Genomic DNA, 17,711 nt, shown 5'->3' with positions numbered 1-17,711 from the left:
AGACTTTGGAAAAGATGGTAAATAAATTATATTAACAAGTATAATCCACAAATAAAGAACGAAACAGCATAGCACGCAGGTCTGTTTAATAACTAACCAAATATATATATATATATACACCTTTTCTGTTAGCAAAAGTTGCTAAAACAGAAATTCTGACTGATTTAATTTTTTTTTAATTTTTTTTTTTTTGCAAAGAAATGTTCTTGTTTGATTCCCCACCTCCACCCCAGTAGTGGTACCCCTCCGTGCAGGTGGTTTATAAGGAAGAAAAGCTTTGGGGTGCGGCTTTGTGGCGTGTGCTTACTGCTGTCAGCGCCCAGTGATGCTGCTTGGCCATTAGGTGGCACAGCGCAGTGGGAAGTGTTCTTGGGTGCTTAGTATTGATTTTTCCTCACATCTTTAAAACTTGAGAATATTCCAGAAAAAAAAAAAAAAGAAGAGAAAACGCAACAAGCTGTAGGTTTAGCCTGCCGGGCGTTCAGCTCCTTGCCTTTCTGCACTGTAAGATGTCCGTGATAAGACAGCCGAATGGGGGATAAACAGGTAAGCCAGCTCCCCAAAGGGATTTTCAGTGTCTGAATCTGAGTGGAGTTTTCAGTCCTGAATTTGCTTCCCAAACTCCAGAGCAGCTTCTAAATGGGAAGCAAAGCAGCGGATGTGCTAAATGGGAACATCCTCAGACGATGAAGGATGGTACGCTGTACAGAAGTGCGATTTCAACACTGCCACTCAGAGAGCACAGAACTTAGGTTTGGCTCCAGTACTTCACGCTTCAGTGTTTATTAACCTGGGTGGACAATTGGTTACAGAGAAGTTAACCTTTATCAGCTGGCAGTTACACATTTGAAAGAAAGAGACATAATATTGGATCATTTTCTTCTCTTTTCCCTAAAATCTGCCATCATTGTCTCCTGACTGGAACTGTGGTCACACAAACAGGTGACTTTGCTCCTAAGACAATTAGGGGAGCAGGCACCTTTAGTGCAGTTCTTCCACCTCACCATTTTTTAGGAGGGGGCAAAAGGCAAAGACAGCTGCTATTATGAAACCTTCCAGAAGACCTTTGAAGTTCATTGTACTTCCCACAACCTCTGTATGCTGGTTTCAGTAAAAATCGATGAAAAGGTCTTTAATTTGTTTTCGATGATGTGACATCTGCCCTAAATGACAAATACAAATGTAGTGGGTTGGTTCTGTACTGCCGGGAAATTTAATCACACGGAGAAGAAAATATTGAATACCCTTAAACTCACCTTGAGTACATATATTAGTAATTGACAGTGTCTAGACAGATGGTGATCTGGAAAGTAAAGTCTGGGCAAAATAAACTTACAGATATTAAAGTCAGCAGCATTTCCCAGTGGTAATAAAGTGGAAAGAGGCTGGGGGGTGGGGGGTGGAGCATTAACTTTTGTAGCAGCGGACAAAACAGTTGCCAGCAGTTTCATTTGGAACCTACCCCCTTTTTAAAGAGTGTGTCTTTTTAAAAATTTCACATAAAAAGAACGAACGAATGAACAAATGAATGAAAGAATGAATGAACAAAAGACGAAAGAAAGAAGGAAAGAAAGAAGGAAAGAAAAGAAAAGAAAAAAAAAGAGAAAAAACCCACAAAGTTTGTAGAACCTGAAAAACTACAGCAAAAAGTAAGCTCATGATAAGATGAATATTTGTCTGGGTATGTGCAAAGCTGTGAATCAAGTTTTTCTTCTTTCCTTCCAAGGGACTCTAATTTAGAAACATTTTTATGGGACCCAAACCATACAGCAGATCGTATGTGATTACTGTCCCTCACTGGGACAAAGAAACCACGACGGGGCTTCCTGTTGATCAGCTGGTGATCTCTGAGGTTCCACACAGCAGCATTTCTGACTGTCTTATGCTAAAATCACATCTATTCTGCAGAGGTTTTAAAGTGATAAAAGATTGAAAAAAGTGAGTAAAAGTAGGAGTCTTAAGTTCTTCAGGAGCCCTTGTGCTGCAGGTGTATTCAGAGTACGCCTGCTGATTTGGGCATTGTCCATATGGCGACAAGGAGGGTAGGCTGGAGCACAACGATGCCAAACCCACATCTCTGCATGCTCCCATGGCGTGGGGACAGGGCATCCCTGGAGCTGTGGGGGCAGCCCACGCGGTGGGTCCCACCCTGTCTCTTGCTGTGCAAGGCGCTGGGCTGTTCTCTGGGGTGCTCTGGCTGACTGGCTGCCCTGGCACTGGCTGCATGCCTTTGTCATGAGGCGTTTTGGGGTTAATGATGGAGAACCTGGCTGGCAATCCCGACTGCAGCTATGCCCAAACTACCCACTTGGCAGGTAGAAGTGATCTAGAAGTGATCTTGGCCGGCACTGAGATGTGTGTGAACTAAGCTTGCTCTCGTTCTGACCAGGAGCTTTCCTGAAGCCCAGACCTGGGAGCAGGCGTGAGTGCTTGAACGGGAAAGAGCCAGGCACAGAGAATAACTTATTTCCAAAACTGAAGGAGCATTAAGTTGTAGTTATACAGCTACCATCGACTATATGCAGGAACAGTGAGTTCCTTGGAGGTAGTTTCAAACTCCCCCAACTCTGTTCCTACTAAATAAGAGCAAAGAGCCTGCATGGCTAGGATAAGGTAAATCAGGACTTTTTGGGTCACTGGCACTTAGAAATTACATTCGCTTCCTTAACAGTTTTCCAGAGGGAGTCTGTCTCAACTAACTGGCACTCCTAATGCCACTGTGCCATTTGCAGGGCTGTGACTAGCATTTTATGGAAAGAGAAGGGAGATCCTGAGCAAGGATCTTAGTGAGAGGGGTTTTTGCTCCCTTTCTCTAAATGTGCACTTAGCTATCAACAGTACTAAGATGGGATAACAGCTGGTAACGTTACGGTCATCACGGAGATGAGGTGGGTATTATGATGGAAAAAAAGCCCGTGTTATGTAGTTTGTTTGGACAATCACAACTACTTGCAGCAGCAGCAATATCTGCTGCACTCACTCTTCGGTGAACTGGTATTGACGTGTGCTTGGACTCCAAGCCCTGTGAGTGCAGATCAATTTTTAGCCAGCTCTTCCCCAACACCCTGAAAAAAAGAAAAAACAAAAACAAAAACACAACAACAACAAAGTATTATGCAGTCATGTTGTCAGTCAAACCATTTCCATCAATAACTTTTGAACCCGCTGACCAGGTAATGAATAAATGTGACCAAAGATTCAATTATACTGGGTTCAGACAGGTTTGATGGTACCCACTGAGAGTGTTTAAAAGTATCTATTTAGAAAAACTTGAAGCTCGTTGCTGCATAATGAGGTTTGCATCTCTTACTGGAACAGAGCTTCTGAGAGAACAACCATTTAAAAATACCGAAGCGCTCCCTTGGCACCCGGGAGGGCCCTTTTCGAGAAAGCATTGGGTTTACAGGAAAGTTCGAGTTTTACCGGAAAGAGCAAATTGCGTGCTTTATTAAGGGGTTGGGCAAGAGCAGGGAAAGCAGAAGGACAAGCTTGAGGGGGGCCGAGCGCTGTCTGCCTGCAGCAGGATGCCTCATCTCTGCCGTGCCGAGAGGCTGCAGCCTCACCAAGCAGAGGAGGGCCGCAGAGGGCTTCTTGTTTTTGAAAGGGCTTCTCCTGCAAATCATGGATATAGAGATTTACTTCTTTTGGCTGAAGATAAGCGTTGCTTTCTTACATTTGGCAGTACAGCTGTGTGTAAAGGTTAACTGCAAGTTTAGCAAACAGTTTTCCACGACGCCTAGTATTTACAGTATCCACAGGCACTAGTTTGGTCACAGCAGTGTACGTAGCAGCCTTTACTCACTGCTGTCAGGGCCTGCATGCTGCCTAAGCACCATCCAGGTAAGGCTGGGATGCCAGCACCTCACCCTGCCACCCCTGGTCCCACAGGAGCCAGGGTTGGGGCTGCAGATGTGCTGAGAGCAGCACATGGTCGCTCCTCTGCTCCCCACCTGGTGTTTGGGGCAGGTGAAGGCCCCACCAGCTGCTCCCCACCATGCCCTGGTAGGGACGCTCTCTTAGGGACAGGGGGTGAGGGACCTGAGCCTGCTTCAGGCGTTTGCTATCCCCTCCAGAAGCAAAAAGGAGCTGGATGCACAGTTGCCTGTGGCTCTGGCCTTTCCCTGACAGTTTCTGTCAAGCACAGAAGGCAACAAGCAAAAGAGGACACTGCTCGTGCTGTGGTTTGTAGTACTTATGACTGTCTTTAGAAGAGCAAACAGATTGGGCAATGCTTGGTAACAGAAGGCATAAGTCACGTCACTGATGATACAACTGCCAGACAATGTGAGGAATTGCAGTGTGAATCTTGGCATAACTGGTTTTGAGAAATGAAAAACACTCACATCTGAGGCAAGCCCTCCAAGGCAGTTTTGTGTCTTCATTTACTAACTTAAAACAGGAGGAATAAACTCAGTGTGAAAAGCTGGTCAGAGACCTTCCTGGCTTGCTCTGTCCTCTGAAGGGACTGCCTGTGCCTCAGGAAGTACTTGCCATCCAGAAGACCATCTTGTGTTGCTCACAGAAGTCAAGGAATCCAACAAGGAGAGCAACGGATTCTTACGGTGTTCAGATCGCTTCTGCTGTTCACCGCAGGGCCACAAAGGCCTTGTCCTGCTGCGCGGGGATGATCCTAGCAAGTCAGGCTGCTGGATGCCTTTTCAGATGTGCCACATGGTACGTGGCTAATTCAAGCAGAAGCATCTGGAGGCTGCAACTGGCTTGAGAAGAGCTCCATCTGATGGAGTAAGTGTTCCCAGACTCACAGAATGGCTGAGGCTGGCAGGGCCTCTGGAGCCCATCAGGCCCAACCCCTGCTCAACCATGGACACCCAGAGCAGGGTGCCCAGGCCCATGTCCAGGTGGCTTTTGAAGGTCACCAAGGAGGAGACTGCACAGCCTGTCTGGGCAGCCTGTGCCAGTACTTGACCATCCTTGCAGTGAAAAAAATATTTTCACGTGTTCAGACTGAATTTCTTTTTTTTTTTCTTTTTTTCTTTTTTTTTTTTTTTAATTAGTGTCCGTTGCCTCTCATCCTGTCACTGGGCACCAGTGAAAGGAGACTGGCTCTGTCTTCTTCATTCCCTGCCCTCAGATATATATATATATGTGCACTGAAAAGATTCACCCCCTTGAGACTTCTCTTCACTAGATTAAAAAGCCCCAGCCCTCTCAGCCTTTCCTCAGATAGCAGATGCTCCAGTCCCTTAATCATCTCTTTGACCTTTCACAGGACATTCCCCCCCTGCCCTCAGTATGCTCCTATCTTTCTTGTATAGGGAAGCCCAAAACCAGACACAACACTTCAGGTGTGGCCTCCCCAGTGCTGAGCAGAGGGGAAGGATCACCTCCCTTGACCTGCTGGCACCACTTCATAACACTGCCCAAGAAGGCTCTTAGCCTTTTTTGCCACACAGATACATTGCTGGCTCATGGTCAGCTTCATGTTCACCAGGACCTCAAAGTCTTTCTCAGCAAAGCTGCTTTCCAGTCATCTGGCCCCCATTCCCCTCTCTCTGCAGTTCCCCAGATCTTCCTTCTCATCCTTCTTGGAGGTAGGAGTGACATTTGCTTTTTTCCAGTCTTCAGAACATTGCTTGCACAAGAGCCAGGTTCAAATTTTTAGGCTTTTCAGATGTGCAGCATTAATATCCTACTTATGCTCTGCCTTGATTACTGACTGCATCCACTTTTAATCTCACATCAGCAGACTTTCTTCATTTGTAACTCAAATATACAGCATCACCTCCCCATCCTCCCCTGCCTCTCCTGGGCCCCCACCCTGCAGCTGCTACCTTGGCACGGACAGGCTGCCCCCCCTGCTGAGACACACCGTAGGGACCACTTCTACATTTTGTGTGCAATAAAGTAAAAGATTAGATGGTCCTATTCTAACTCCATGGCTATAAGAACTTAAAAAGCCCTAAGTGACTATACTGAGGTGAAACAGAACAAAATTTCCATGAGTACCAGACACACCGTTTAGTAAACCTCACAAAGGCGAAGAGGAAAGAAAATCTTTGATAAAATTACTTGGAGTGTATCTCCTAAACCTTACGACGCTGGAGTGCTTTCTATCACCAGCATTTTGACGTACTTATTTTGTTTAGAAATATAGAGAATGCGTTTAGGAGCACATTTTAAAAAGCAGCCCATAATCTTGCACATAGAAACAGTTTATAGCCTCACTCTGCCAAAGGCAGGGGATTTTGTGTCAGTGGTTGAAAATGAAAACATCTGATTGTATTCAGCCTGATTTGCAATTCTTTTCACGCACAAAGTTAGAGGAAAGCCAGAAGAAACCGGGCAAGGTCTGTGCCCAGGGCTTGGCAGATGTGGGTCAAATCCATGTTCTGCATTTCCATCACCCTGTCAGCATGACTGATACAGAAGCCTTCCCCTTTCTTACAACGATATTCTGAGGATAACAAAAAACAAAAAAATGGAAGCATCCAACTGAATTTTATTGCAATACAACAATAACAATAAACTAGTTCCCCCTGATTACATGTCTAGAGTTCATCTTTAAATGTTGCATTTAGAGGGACCAGCACTATTTAACATCTTTGTCGATGACATGGGCAGCGAAATTGAGTGCACCCTCAGCAAGTTTGCCAATGACACCAAGCTGTGTGGTGTGGTCAACACACTAGAGGGAAGGGATGCCGTCCAGAGGGACCTGGACAGCTGGAGAGGTGGGGCTGTGTGAACCTCATGAGGTTCAACAAGGCCAAGTGCAAGGTCCTGCATCTGGGCCGGGGCAAGCCCAAGCACAAACACAGGCTGGGTGGAGAATGGATTGAGAGCAGCCCTGAGGAGAAGGACCTGGGGGTGTTGGTTGATGAGAAGCTTGACATGAGCCGGCAAGGTGTGCTTACAACCCAGAAAGCCAACCGTGTCCTGGGCTGCATCAAAAGATGTGTGGCCAGCAGGATGGAGGAGGTGATTGTCCTCCTCTACTCTGCTCTTGTGAGACCCCACCAGGAGTGCTGTGTTCAGCTCTGGGGCCCCCAGTGCAAGAAGGATGTGGATGTATTAGAACGAGTCCAGAGGAGGGTCATGAAGATGATCGAGGGGGTTAGAACTAGATGATCTTTGAGGTCCCTTCCAACCCAAACCATTCTGTGATTCTGAGTCAAACAAAGAAAAAAATGAATGAAATTCAGAAATATTATGTTCCTGTAAGATACAGTCTGGCTCTGTGTGTCATACTGAGTAACTGCTGTGGTGTCTCCGATGGCCTAGAAGAGCCCTTATATATCAAAATACTTGCTTTAAAGCAAGCACTGGGACTACTCCCAAAGAATTACCCTTTAGACACTGAGGCCAGGGTTTTCAAAGTTAAGAGCTTGGGAAAGCAGTGAGTGTAGACTATCCATGCCATGCAGGGATGTTTACATAAGCTTTGGCAGTAGTTACAGCTGGCTGAAACTCCTGTAAGCTGGAACAAAGCCCTTCATCTATGTAATCATTCACATCCTGATCTCATAGCTTCTCTGCTGTCTTCCTTATATTTTGCTGCAGCTGCACCTTGCAGAAAAACATTTTCTGCAGCAGAGAATATGGTTGCAGTGTTACCTGCGGGTATATCCTTGCATATAGATCAGTGTGCCTTCATAGATCTAACCCAAACTACCTCAGTATTCAGGATATTTTCTTCAAATTGCAGGGTAAAATGCATCTGATGCCATCTTTCACCTCTGATTCCTATCACTGCCCACAGACAAGCACAGTACCTTAGAAGTGGTTAGGAGAGGCTTAAAGCAGAGAGGTACATACATTTCTTTTCACATATCCCAAACATGTTGCAAAAAGTCAGTCTTGCAAAGTTAACAACTGGGATTAGTGCCTTCATATTCTGAGCCAAATGGCTATAAATCTGGCACCAGAATTGATCCAATGTACAGACTGTACCAAAAAATGGGGAGGGTTGCTGCCAACACAGAAGTCAGTGCAATAAGGTCAGACTGACCCTGGCAGCATGCAAATCTGGAAATCTTCTCTGTGCTTTTCCTGAGAAAAACCCTGTTGTCACTCTGCGTGCTAGTTTCCTGCTTTCAAAAGGGAACACTGCTCTATCCCTGAGCCTCGAATGTGTTTAACTTGGAAGCATGCTCGGTGCAATGAGCGCTGTGCGAATGGGGGCCGTGGGTCCCCCCAAACTGGGGGTCAGTCCTGGGGCCTGGGTGCACGGGATTATAAGCAGAAGCTGCAAGACGTAAGGAATTTGGAGGAAAGGTGAGACAAAGCAGAACAAGATGTCTGTGGGCAGGGTCGCTGCTGGTGTGGCCGGTTGGGCAGCCACAGAGGAATCTCAGCTATGGGACATGAAGCCTGATGGGATCTGTCTGTCCTGTCTGCATCTCACCTCTCGGAGCACCAGTGCTTATGGCTCTTACTGAATTCCCTTTTGCTGTCTTAGAGGTTTTTACTACCCTTGATGTTTATGCCTAAGATACTGAGCCATAATAAAACATAAACCATAATAAAACCAAATAGAGTTTGGTATTAGCAGAGTTTGATAGTAGCATAGGAGTAAATCAAAGTTTGGAGAACCGACCCTCAACTAGAACAGCGGGCTGTTATTTTGTGCTCTACATTTAGACTTTTTTAAAATCACTACACATAGTCTGTTTCACAAATTTCAATAAACATTTCGAAACACTCTATAAATATAATTTGTTCTTGTCTCATAAATGTCTCTAAACTCCACCACCCTTCATAATTAGAGCCATTTCCCTAATAGCTAATGTATTCCCAAGTACTTAAAAAAAAAAAAAAAAAGACTAAAAAGTTGAAAACAAGCAGGAAAAAAAAAAAAGACAAATGAGAAGACCGAACCTGTTTTGATGGACACCAGATATGCTGCAGTCTGAGGTACTGTGAAGTTTTTATTGCCACTTGTTTTGTAATACTGTCCTCCCAGACTCATCCCAATAAAAAAGTTATTTCGCTCAGGCATGGCTTGCTCCACAGGTAGGGGCCGGTCGGGACTGCCAATGCTGTATTGTACTCCAAAGGGTGGGCAGTGTGTGGAGCCATGGATGTTGAAGGAACCAGCCATGAAATGTGGCTCCAGACTCGACGCCCCTCATCTTTTCCTTGCAGAGTTGGCAGTGGGGACGTGTTGGTGCCTCCATCTGCATGGTGTGGGCTGGTGGCCCCTGAGACGCAGTGCAGAGAGCAAGAGAGGTTGGGAAAGTCAGATATGAATTATGGGAAAAAGGTAAAGAAACCTTTGCCAAAGATCTCAAAGACAGATCACTAAATTCAGGCAAAAAAAATATATTTGGCACGCTATGTTTTTTAAACAGATGTTAGGGAATGGATATCTCCTGATGAAATACAGCTTACAGAAGTGGTCAGAAAATAGGGTGATCTGTAGGAAAGGATGCTGAAGGATTTGTTACAGATTGCAATGAAAGACCTGAAAAGTGGATGGAAAAAGCAGTGAGGTACCTTCAAAATACAGGTCTGAAACTGGGTCAGGCAGTATAGTCATAGGACTGGTGGTATGAAATGCTACCAAAATGCGATGGTAGCGAGGTAGTTTGTAGAAAGAGATGATGCTTTTTATTAGATCAATGAATTAGTGGGGGAATTTTTAAATTTTATTTTTTTTTTTAGAAAAAAAAAAAAAAAGAGCAGAGATGGGTCTGCAGGCACGAAAGCCCTTCCTCAGGTCTAAAAGAGAAGATAAAGAGGGAATCAGCACGGTAGCCGGGGATGGAGAGCTAGCCCCATTGCCAGAAGTGTAAGACAGAGAGGAAATGTTAACTCAGTCACCGCAACGGGTACAGGTTAAAAAACATGTCGTTGTTGCAGTAGCTGGGGTTTGTACAGTGCTTTGCCTCTTCCTCATCTCGTTGGCTTCCCTTGAGGAGCGCTGGGAGGTGATGGTGGTGATGGTGGTGGTGATGGTGGTGGTGGTGTGACCCCACCAGGCAGGGCCCTTGCTGAGGCGGGGGGTATGGTGGAGGAGGGAAGGTATGGCAGCCGCTGCTGTAGGCCAGAGGGCCTTTTCTCTTGCAGGTGTCCTCCCCTGAAGGACCAGCACCAGGCCTGAGGGAGTTATGGCCACCCTTTGTCACCGGTGGCATGGCGGGGACCTGCTGGGTGCTGCTCCAGGCCTGTGTGCACGAGCCGCCATGGGCAGGGTGCGCCCGGCCCTCCTTGTCCTCCCCAGCCACCCTCAGGTACGGCGGCTGCCCAAAGCAGCTGCTCGGCGTCTGCTCTGGAGAGCGTTTGCTTAAATGTCCCCCAAAACTGGCAGGTAGCACGTAACCGTCCGGCTTGGAAAGCAACAAAGGCAAGGCCTCCTGGGTGGGCGTCTCACCTGTCAGAGACTTGGAAAGGAAGGGTTTAGTGAAACGCAGTCCAGTTTAGCAACATAAAACAACAGCAGGTCAATGCGTTCGAAAAGGCATTCAATTAATGTGGGTAATGAAGCAGGCATGGCAGCAGGGCCTCCTTTCAGAGTAGTGCCTGGGGGCTCTGGGACAAACCAAACAGGGGCTCTGATGTCACGGTTGTGGGCTTGGTTCATCAGTTTGCACCCAAATCCTTATTTAATATTAAATAACCACTAGATCTTACATTCACAGCTCTCAGGATATACTGAAGAAGCACCTGAAAATGAAATTATTCTAATATTAGTTCTAATTCGTTTCCACAGAATTTAAGTTATTTCTATAGAGTTTGGAAAAACTGGAAAAGATTTTGTAACTGACTGTTTTGAAGTGACCTTTCTGATCCAATATTATGATCCAGTTTTTTAAGAATCTTTACTTCTATTTTTAACTGTTTTTTTTTTTTTCTTTCTGGGTGCCACAAACAGATATTTCATTCGAGGAGGGAACAGTACACTGGAATTATTCTTCTGAGTCATTTTTTTTTTCCTGGATAATTTTCAACTTCTTTAAATGCCCTAATTATTGGATTATAATTTTACACACTTTAATTCCTTTCACAACACTCACTCTGTGCTATCATTTCTGATTAGTACTTGCAGGTCTCATTTCTTTGTAATCCTGCTTTTGCATACATTTAATTATAGTGATTTTCTGACTTGTTGACTGCCAGAGTAGCAAAGCTCCTTTAAGCTGCTCTCCCCTCACCAGGAGGAGAAATTCCAATGACCTGATGTAGGACCAGCCCATCTTCAGCTAAAAAACAGGTGGTGCCATAGAGAAAACATCCTACATATCACTTTTTCTATTTTGGACTCATGTATTTTCTACAGTTCTCCTGTCTCGTATCTTGTGAGCACATCAAAACTGAATTTTCTAAGGAGAAAATTCAGCAACACAAACCCTGCATGTGAAATCAGACTGCTGAGTATGTTGTATTACATCTGTTCATGGCAAAACCAGGAATACAAAGGGTCATTTCCAAGACAAACCTGCCTGAGAGGAATGAACTGAAAAGCCAGCTGAGGGTAAATGCAATCACCCTGACTGCATGGAGTCAGAGCAGCTCAAGAGTGGGCTGTTAGATATTTATTAGATAGTTAGATGTTTATTAGGTGATATGTAGGAGTAGTTCCTACTTGTACACAATATGAAGTAAAAAAAAAAAAAAAAAAGAACAGGAAGATATTGCAGAAAGATGTTGTAGAAAGAGAAAGACAAAGAGGGTGCTACCCTCTAGACATGTAGACTTGGGAATAAAAGCAAAAAATGCCATGTGGTTCAGTAAGTGAGGATTAATTCAGTGTGATCGTAAGGACAAAATTAAACCAACAGTATGAAAATCATTGTTTCAGTATATGTTAGATAATAACATGGAAGTTCATCTCTTTGTGTTCCCATGCACTTGTGTCAAGATGTCACTGTCTGTCCGTCACATATTCTCCAACTGTCTGATCCCAAGTCAGAGTGTCTTCATCAGCGTCACTCCTTATCTGTTTTTTAGTGTCTTTTTTAATACTTCCAGCAGAAATAGGCTCAGCTTTTAAATTCATATTCCATTCAAATGGATTTGACTTCCTCTGCTCACTCTTTATCTATTTCTTGGACACCTGGATTCCCCAGCTTCCCCATGTCATTTAAGAAGGCTGTCTCCACCCGGTCCTATTATCCCTTTCCTCTGTGGACAAAGGGGCTGTAAGTACTATCCTTAACTCCAGGCTGGGGAGGATACACCATCTTCAGCACATCAGAAGACAAACTGCATGGAAAGACTGGTGGTGTACAGGGGAGTGTAACACAACCTTTGCAAGGAACGTCACTAGAGGCAGCCTCACCCTCACTGCTCTACATGGTTCCCTCCATCAGGCACACAATGGTCTATGGGATTTGTGTAGATGCTCTCTTCCACAAGTGCTTCCACACCCATACTCAGTATAAAATAGACATACAATATAGGTAATATTGTATATTGTATTCAGTTGTAAAATAGTATGCAGTGTGTTTATGTGTGCGTACACACACACACACACAAATCTTCCTCCTGAGCCCAGTTATTGCCAGTGCCCAGTTTTTGAGTGTTCATTTGTTACAATTTTCTCATGAGGCGCTGTAATCGATACTATAGTTAACTCCAATTAAAACCCACTAATATTCTTGTTAAGTATCAATATTGGTTAGACCAAATATCCAATTACTTTCTTCCCAGATTTATTTATAAATAATTTAATTTATGGGGCAGCATTAACAGAACACTCGTAGGAAAATTTTCTGAAGAGAACTCTTGCATTTTAAACCAGGAAAGAGATGGAGTTCCAAAGCTACGTCCACACCACTAAATAAAATGAGGCCCAGGACTGTCTGCAAGCACGAGTTCACACTGGCCAAAACCATGCCAAGGGCCATGTGAATGGTGAAGTGGTAGTCCTCCAGCCCTGCTTTGTTTATCAGTGTAGAGGTAATCTCCTGCTGCCACCAGGCTCGAAGGGGCTCTGGCTGGGGAATGCTGGTAATCGACAGCAGTGCTGAGCTGAGCAGGATGCTCAGGACACCCCTGTTCCTACTTCACCTGGTAGTATGCAGAGACCTAAAGCCTGCTCCCACCAAAACCAAAGCCTAGCTAACCTCCTCAGTACAATGTGTTGGACTTTGGATCCCTCACCCTGCAATTTCATTTATTGATAATAAAAGTTACCTTGATCTCCCGGAGTCTTTTTAACCTTGGAGAAGGTGGAGAAAAAGCTGTCCGTGCTTTTTGGACTGACCTCCGTGCTTCGGCTTCTAGTTTTGTTTCTGGACGTGGATGGTCATGAGCCCCTTTGGACTTTAGAAAGTAATCGTGATATGTTAAAGTCAGCAACAACCTTGTTATTAATATAAAGGGAGCAGGATATTTTTTTCCCCCACTGGCCAAAAACACACACACTGCCTAGTTTAATGATTTGCATTATTAAGACTTATTTAACGTGAGCTCAAGTAACAAACAGATCTCAAATAAGGTGTGATGGGGCAGAAATTTCCTTAAATGAGTAAAAGCACAATAAACCAGTACACCACATTTATATACAGAAGAAACACCCCACACTGGAGACCCAATTGAAGCCACAATGTCAGCCGAAGCCTGGCTACAATGCCCCTACAGTCATTTTCAGTCTTCTTAGACTTCAGACAAGTTTATCAGGACATTAATTTCCATTAGCTTCCACTGAGAATTAATCTTTTTTTAACTTGCATGTAAGCGAAAGACAAGTGTAAAGATTCAGAAGACTGGAAAACAGGAGACAAACCAGCCTTTGTGGAACTAAAGCGGGAGTATGGCTTCCCAAAACAGCGCCCATTATATAAACATTTGCATGCACTTTTTTTCCAGGTATAAGTTGCATATAATGCATAGATGGCATTTTCCATAGACAATCCCTTGGGATAGCCTCATACCTATACATGGTATCTCAGAGAGGTTGATATAACTTGGCAGTTCAGATTCTTTGAGCATTTGTTTGTTCCTATGTACCTGAGGCAAAGGGTTTCAAAATCAACAGGTTTTGGTGAGAGCCTAAATGAAAAATGTAATGTGCTGTAAAATCATAGAAGCATAGATTAATCTAGGTTGGGAGGGACCTTTGGAGATCTAACTCAACTTCCTGCAGGGGTACCTTCAGAGTTAGATGAAGTTGTTCTGGACCTTTCATACTCATTGTGAAAATTTTTGTCCTTACAACCACTTGACCTTGTCATATTCAATGGCCCTTATTTGTTGGAATAAACTATGCCCTTAATCAATATAAAAAATAGTATTTAAAATTAACCTGCATAATGTAAGGTAATCTTATACCAACCTGAAAAAATATGAACTGGCCTTCATGCCTCCAGAAGTTGGTAACGGGGTAACCACCATGGCCTCGGCAGGAAAGGAGCCGCAGGGGTCCGTTGCAGTTTGGGCAGCATTTCCCTGGAGCAAAGACAGTGGGAAATAGTTCCTATGAAACACCAGTCAGATGAATCCCGTCTGATGCAATGGTTTCATTGGTGGTGGATTGCCACTTCTAGTCTGGGGCTTAGAAACTACACTAGGGAAAAGCTATGTAAAAAAAAAAATCAAACATAAATAAAACTTAATGTAAGCAAACAAATTACCTTCATTCTGTTTAATTATTAAATATAACTGGCAAAGACTATTGCTGCTATAGCTTTATTCTAATTTAGTGTGGTCATTTATTTCTAAAGAAAGGGCTTTTACCTTCAAAGTTTCACTTTTTTTTTTCTTTCAGTTCTTTTAATTTGGAAGTAGAATGTCAAATATGTTCTTGTCTGGTTATTTTAGAGGACATCATTCTGACCTCAGTGAGTGCCTGAGTAAAATCTTTCTTTAGCTGAAACGTTCATCAGTTTCAGAAATCAGTATGTGCTAGCTCTAGTGAGCAATCAAGAAGTGCATGGAATAGTTTCATTAAGAATGTGTCCAGCTCATTTTCTCTGTTTGCACTGTTTTGTCTCTGATGACGTGGGTACGAGGCCTATTTTCCAGTCATCGAAGTTTACGAGCATCTTTTTTCCTGCAAGACTCTCCTGAGTTACTCTTGGGCCCATGAAATAGTGAAGCCACCACTCAGGTCACCAGGAACAGCACAGCAGGAAGCTGCCTATGCTGCACAGCCTTCTCAGGAGCCTCTCTCATGGGCCTGAGAAATCAGCCTCTAACCAATTTCCATCAGAAATACAGATTAAGAAATAAAGAAAAAAGAAAGAAAAAAAAAAGAAAAAAAAAGAAGAAAAAAAAAAGACACAGGCAAACAAGCTCCCTCTCCCCATCAGTATGAAATGTGAAATGCATTCTTCTGAAGTCAAGAGTTGCATTTGAACGAAAGGAATGGCACAGGGAAGGCTGGATAATCCAAAGGGTTTCCTCTACTTTGCTTTGGTTTATGTTGTGTTCTCTCATCAACTGCCATTTGAAGAGCAGCCATCCTCATACTCACGCTGCTGTTTCTGCCTAGCTTTATCACATATGGCTGGCCTAAGGTAGATTTTCCTCCCATCCAGGGTCGAGCAGTCGTTGCCGCAGACCACCACCCCAAGGCAGGACTTCTTCAGGATGCGCGAGTTGTGGTTGTTGGTGTTTCTCATTGCCCAGCTACTGTGGTGCCTCTGAGCGTTTTTATCCTCTGAGCTATAGATATGTTTCACGTAGGAATCCGGCCATTCCTGAAACCAGTCTGTCTGTCTCACGTCCTGCAAAGAGACCAGAGCTGGTGTTAGGCCAGGGAAGAGAAGAGCTCGTGGAGGAGCCAGCAGACCTGGTCTTCTGCTGGGTCTCCTCTAGTCTGGGTCACTCTGGCACCGCAGCAGCAATGCAGGCTGGAAGCTCAGCTCCCCGGAGAAAGTGGCAGAGGGAAGAAAGAAAAAAAAATTCAACTCCCCAGGGCTCCTCGCAAGCCCAAAACCATGAGGAAAGCCTGGCCAGCAGGCTGCTCTCACCCACCTGTGGGTCCAGCTCAGCGCAGGACTGCCCCAGGAGGGGAAGGTGGGGCACCTGACGTAACATAGCACATACTTTCCTATTTTGCCATCCAGGCAGCATTACACTGAGTCACTTGGCTTGCTTTGGCTCGACTTGTTGGAAAAAGGGCAAATACAGAATCGGACTGAGGCTATTCCCACATCTGTAGGTCTTTTGGTCTAGATTTTGGTTCCTTTTGGCCTGAGTGCCATGGAGGACTTACCAGCAAATTTTTTTTGAAGTCCAACATGAAGAACAACTTGGTTAGGTTTTATTTTCACTACTGTGGACTAAGCAAAGCCAAAACAAATGCAGTAAGCTGTAAAGCACAAAACATACCCTCTGATGTTTTTGGAGGGAAAAGGCTGATCCTAGCAGGGGTACAAAAACTTAATAGGACTTTCTTTAAAAATGCTGATCCCAGCCACTGAGAGCCTTTACAGCAGTAAGGATATGAACTGAGAAGAAAAAAACCTGTGTTCCTCCAGGAGCCATTGGAGAGCACTGGGAAGGGTGTGGGGGAAGCCTGCAGGCTGAAATGCAGGTGAAGGTGACCTTGGGGTGGGGGACAGTGCGAGAAGTAGCCTGGGACATGGAGGTTTTAGGCAAACAGCAGTGACACAGTAGGGAAGAAACTGGGATCAGGTAAGAAGACAGGGTTGAAAGGTGAAGCTGGATGGTGAAGGAGCCCAGCAGGAGAATCTGGCACAAAAGTGCTAAGGCAAGAGACAGGGAGATGACACTGGGGTTGTGGGGTGCCGTGGGTTTTCCGTGGAGAACATGGATGAGATTTTGAGGTAGGTGGACAAGAAAAGGACTGAGGGAAGGAAAGACCACTATGCTGCCTCTCACGACATCTCTGCAAAACAGACTTCCAGCCCACAGCAGGCAAGCTTCTACTAGGTGCCCAAAAGGCGTGTTGCCCCATGCCGAAAGCCAGCTCACTTGACTGGAGCCTGGTCTGCAGCAAGGCTGAGCACACAGAGCTGCAAGGCGCTGTGCTCTTCTCATAACGCACTTCCCACCGGAAAAATCAAGTCCCAGGTGTCTCCAATTGAGCATGCAAAGCAAGAGAAAATTTTTCCCACCTTCTCTGCATCTGATCCACCAATAGACTAGAGGGACAATGAATCTGTAGCATCGCTATATTTACTGTATCAACAGCTTTTTCAATAGTATATTGAAGGGAAAATGCGTGGAAACTGATATTTTACTGGCTATTTTCTAGCCCTTCAGCCAAACAGCGTCCCATAACTCAAGGTGATAAAAAGCATAAAGGCAACAGGATGCAGAGGAAAGAGAGATTTTGAGGTTATTTTTGAAGTGGAGAAGACTGGTCAAAACTGGCTAAATTTCTAAGACACGGACACGTACCTGGGGAAGTTTGATGTCATTGATATCCCAACTTGTCATTTCTCCATTTCTGGAAGCAGAGCCCTCCTGCTCCATAACAACATTGTCTGCAGCCCTCAGCATTTTTGAGTCCCTTCCCAAACTTTGCAAGAAAGTCTCCACTGGCTGCTTTTGAAGTTGACTGGCTGTCAGCGCTCTCAAGCAGTTTACAACCAGGAAGCTGTTTCCTGAAGCTAAATGATAGAGAGGCTGCTCATTAAAGATAAAAATCAGTGTTCTTCTGCCAGAAAAACTTGTTCCATTAAAAGTTTTGCAAGCCAGCAATGCAGTGGAAAATATAGCTTAGAGATAGACTGTGATGTTACAGAGGCACGGTTAATAGCAAGCAAATTGTGCTGTTGTCTGCTTTATTTTTCTGGGTCCCACCAGGTTTACAGTGTTGTAAGTCCTCTGACAGA

General features: G+C 44.6%; 1 protein-coding gene across 1 annotated transcript; it reads right to left on the bottom strand.

Moving 5' to 3' along the window:
- Nucleotides 1–6,070: 6,070 nt before the first annotated feature.
- GCM1 (glial cells missing transcription factor 1) lies at nt 6,071–17,497 on the bottom strand. The gene is made up of 5 exons (XM_080584890.1): nt 17,275–17,497; nt 15,380–15,632; nt 14,240–14,352; nt 13,099–13,227; nt 6,071–10,343 (listed from the first exon to the last, which is right to left on the bottom strand). Exons 1-5 carry the CDS (start codon nt 17,374–17,376, stop codon nt 9,780–9,782), a joined length of 1,161 nt encoding a protein of 386 aa, XP_080441016.1. The 5' UTR covers nt 17,377–17,497; the 3' UTR covers nt 6,071–9,779.
- Nucleotides 17,498–17,711: the final 214 nt, after the last annotated feature.

Source organism: Anser brachyrhynchus, assembly GCF_964034855.1.
Source record: "Anser brachyrhynchus genome assembly, chromosome: 3".
Lineage (NCBI taxonomy): Eukaryota > Metazoa > Chordata > Aves > Anseriformes > Anatidae > Anser > Anser brachyrhynchus.
The sequence above is the reverse complement of the archived record's forward strand: the minus strand, read 5'-3'. Positions and strand labels throughout refer to the sequence as shown.

Bases quoted from the DNA above. Each gene is read 5' to 3' on its own strand.
- GCM1 (XM_080584890.1), bottom strand. From the start codon at position 17,376: ATGCTGAGGGCTGCAGACAATGTTGTTATGGAGCAGGAGGGCTCTGCT. The intron at 15,633-17,274 runs GTACGTGTCCGT...GTCTCTTTGCAG, and splicing joins ATGACATCAAACTTCCCCAG to GACGTGAGACAGACAGACTG. The intron at 13,228-14,239 runs GTTGGTATAAGA...TACTTTCTAAAG, and splicing joins GCCAGTTCATATTTTTTCAG to TCCAAAGGGGCTCATGACCA.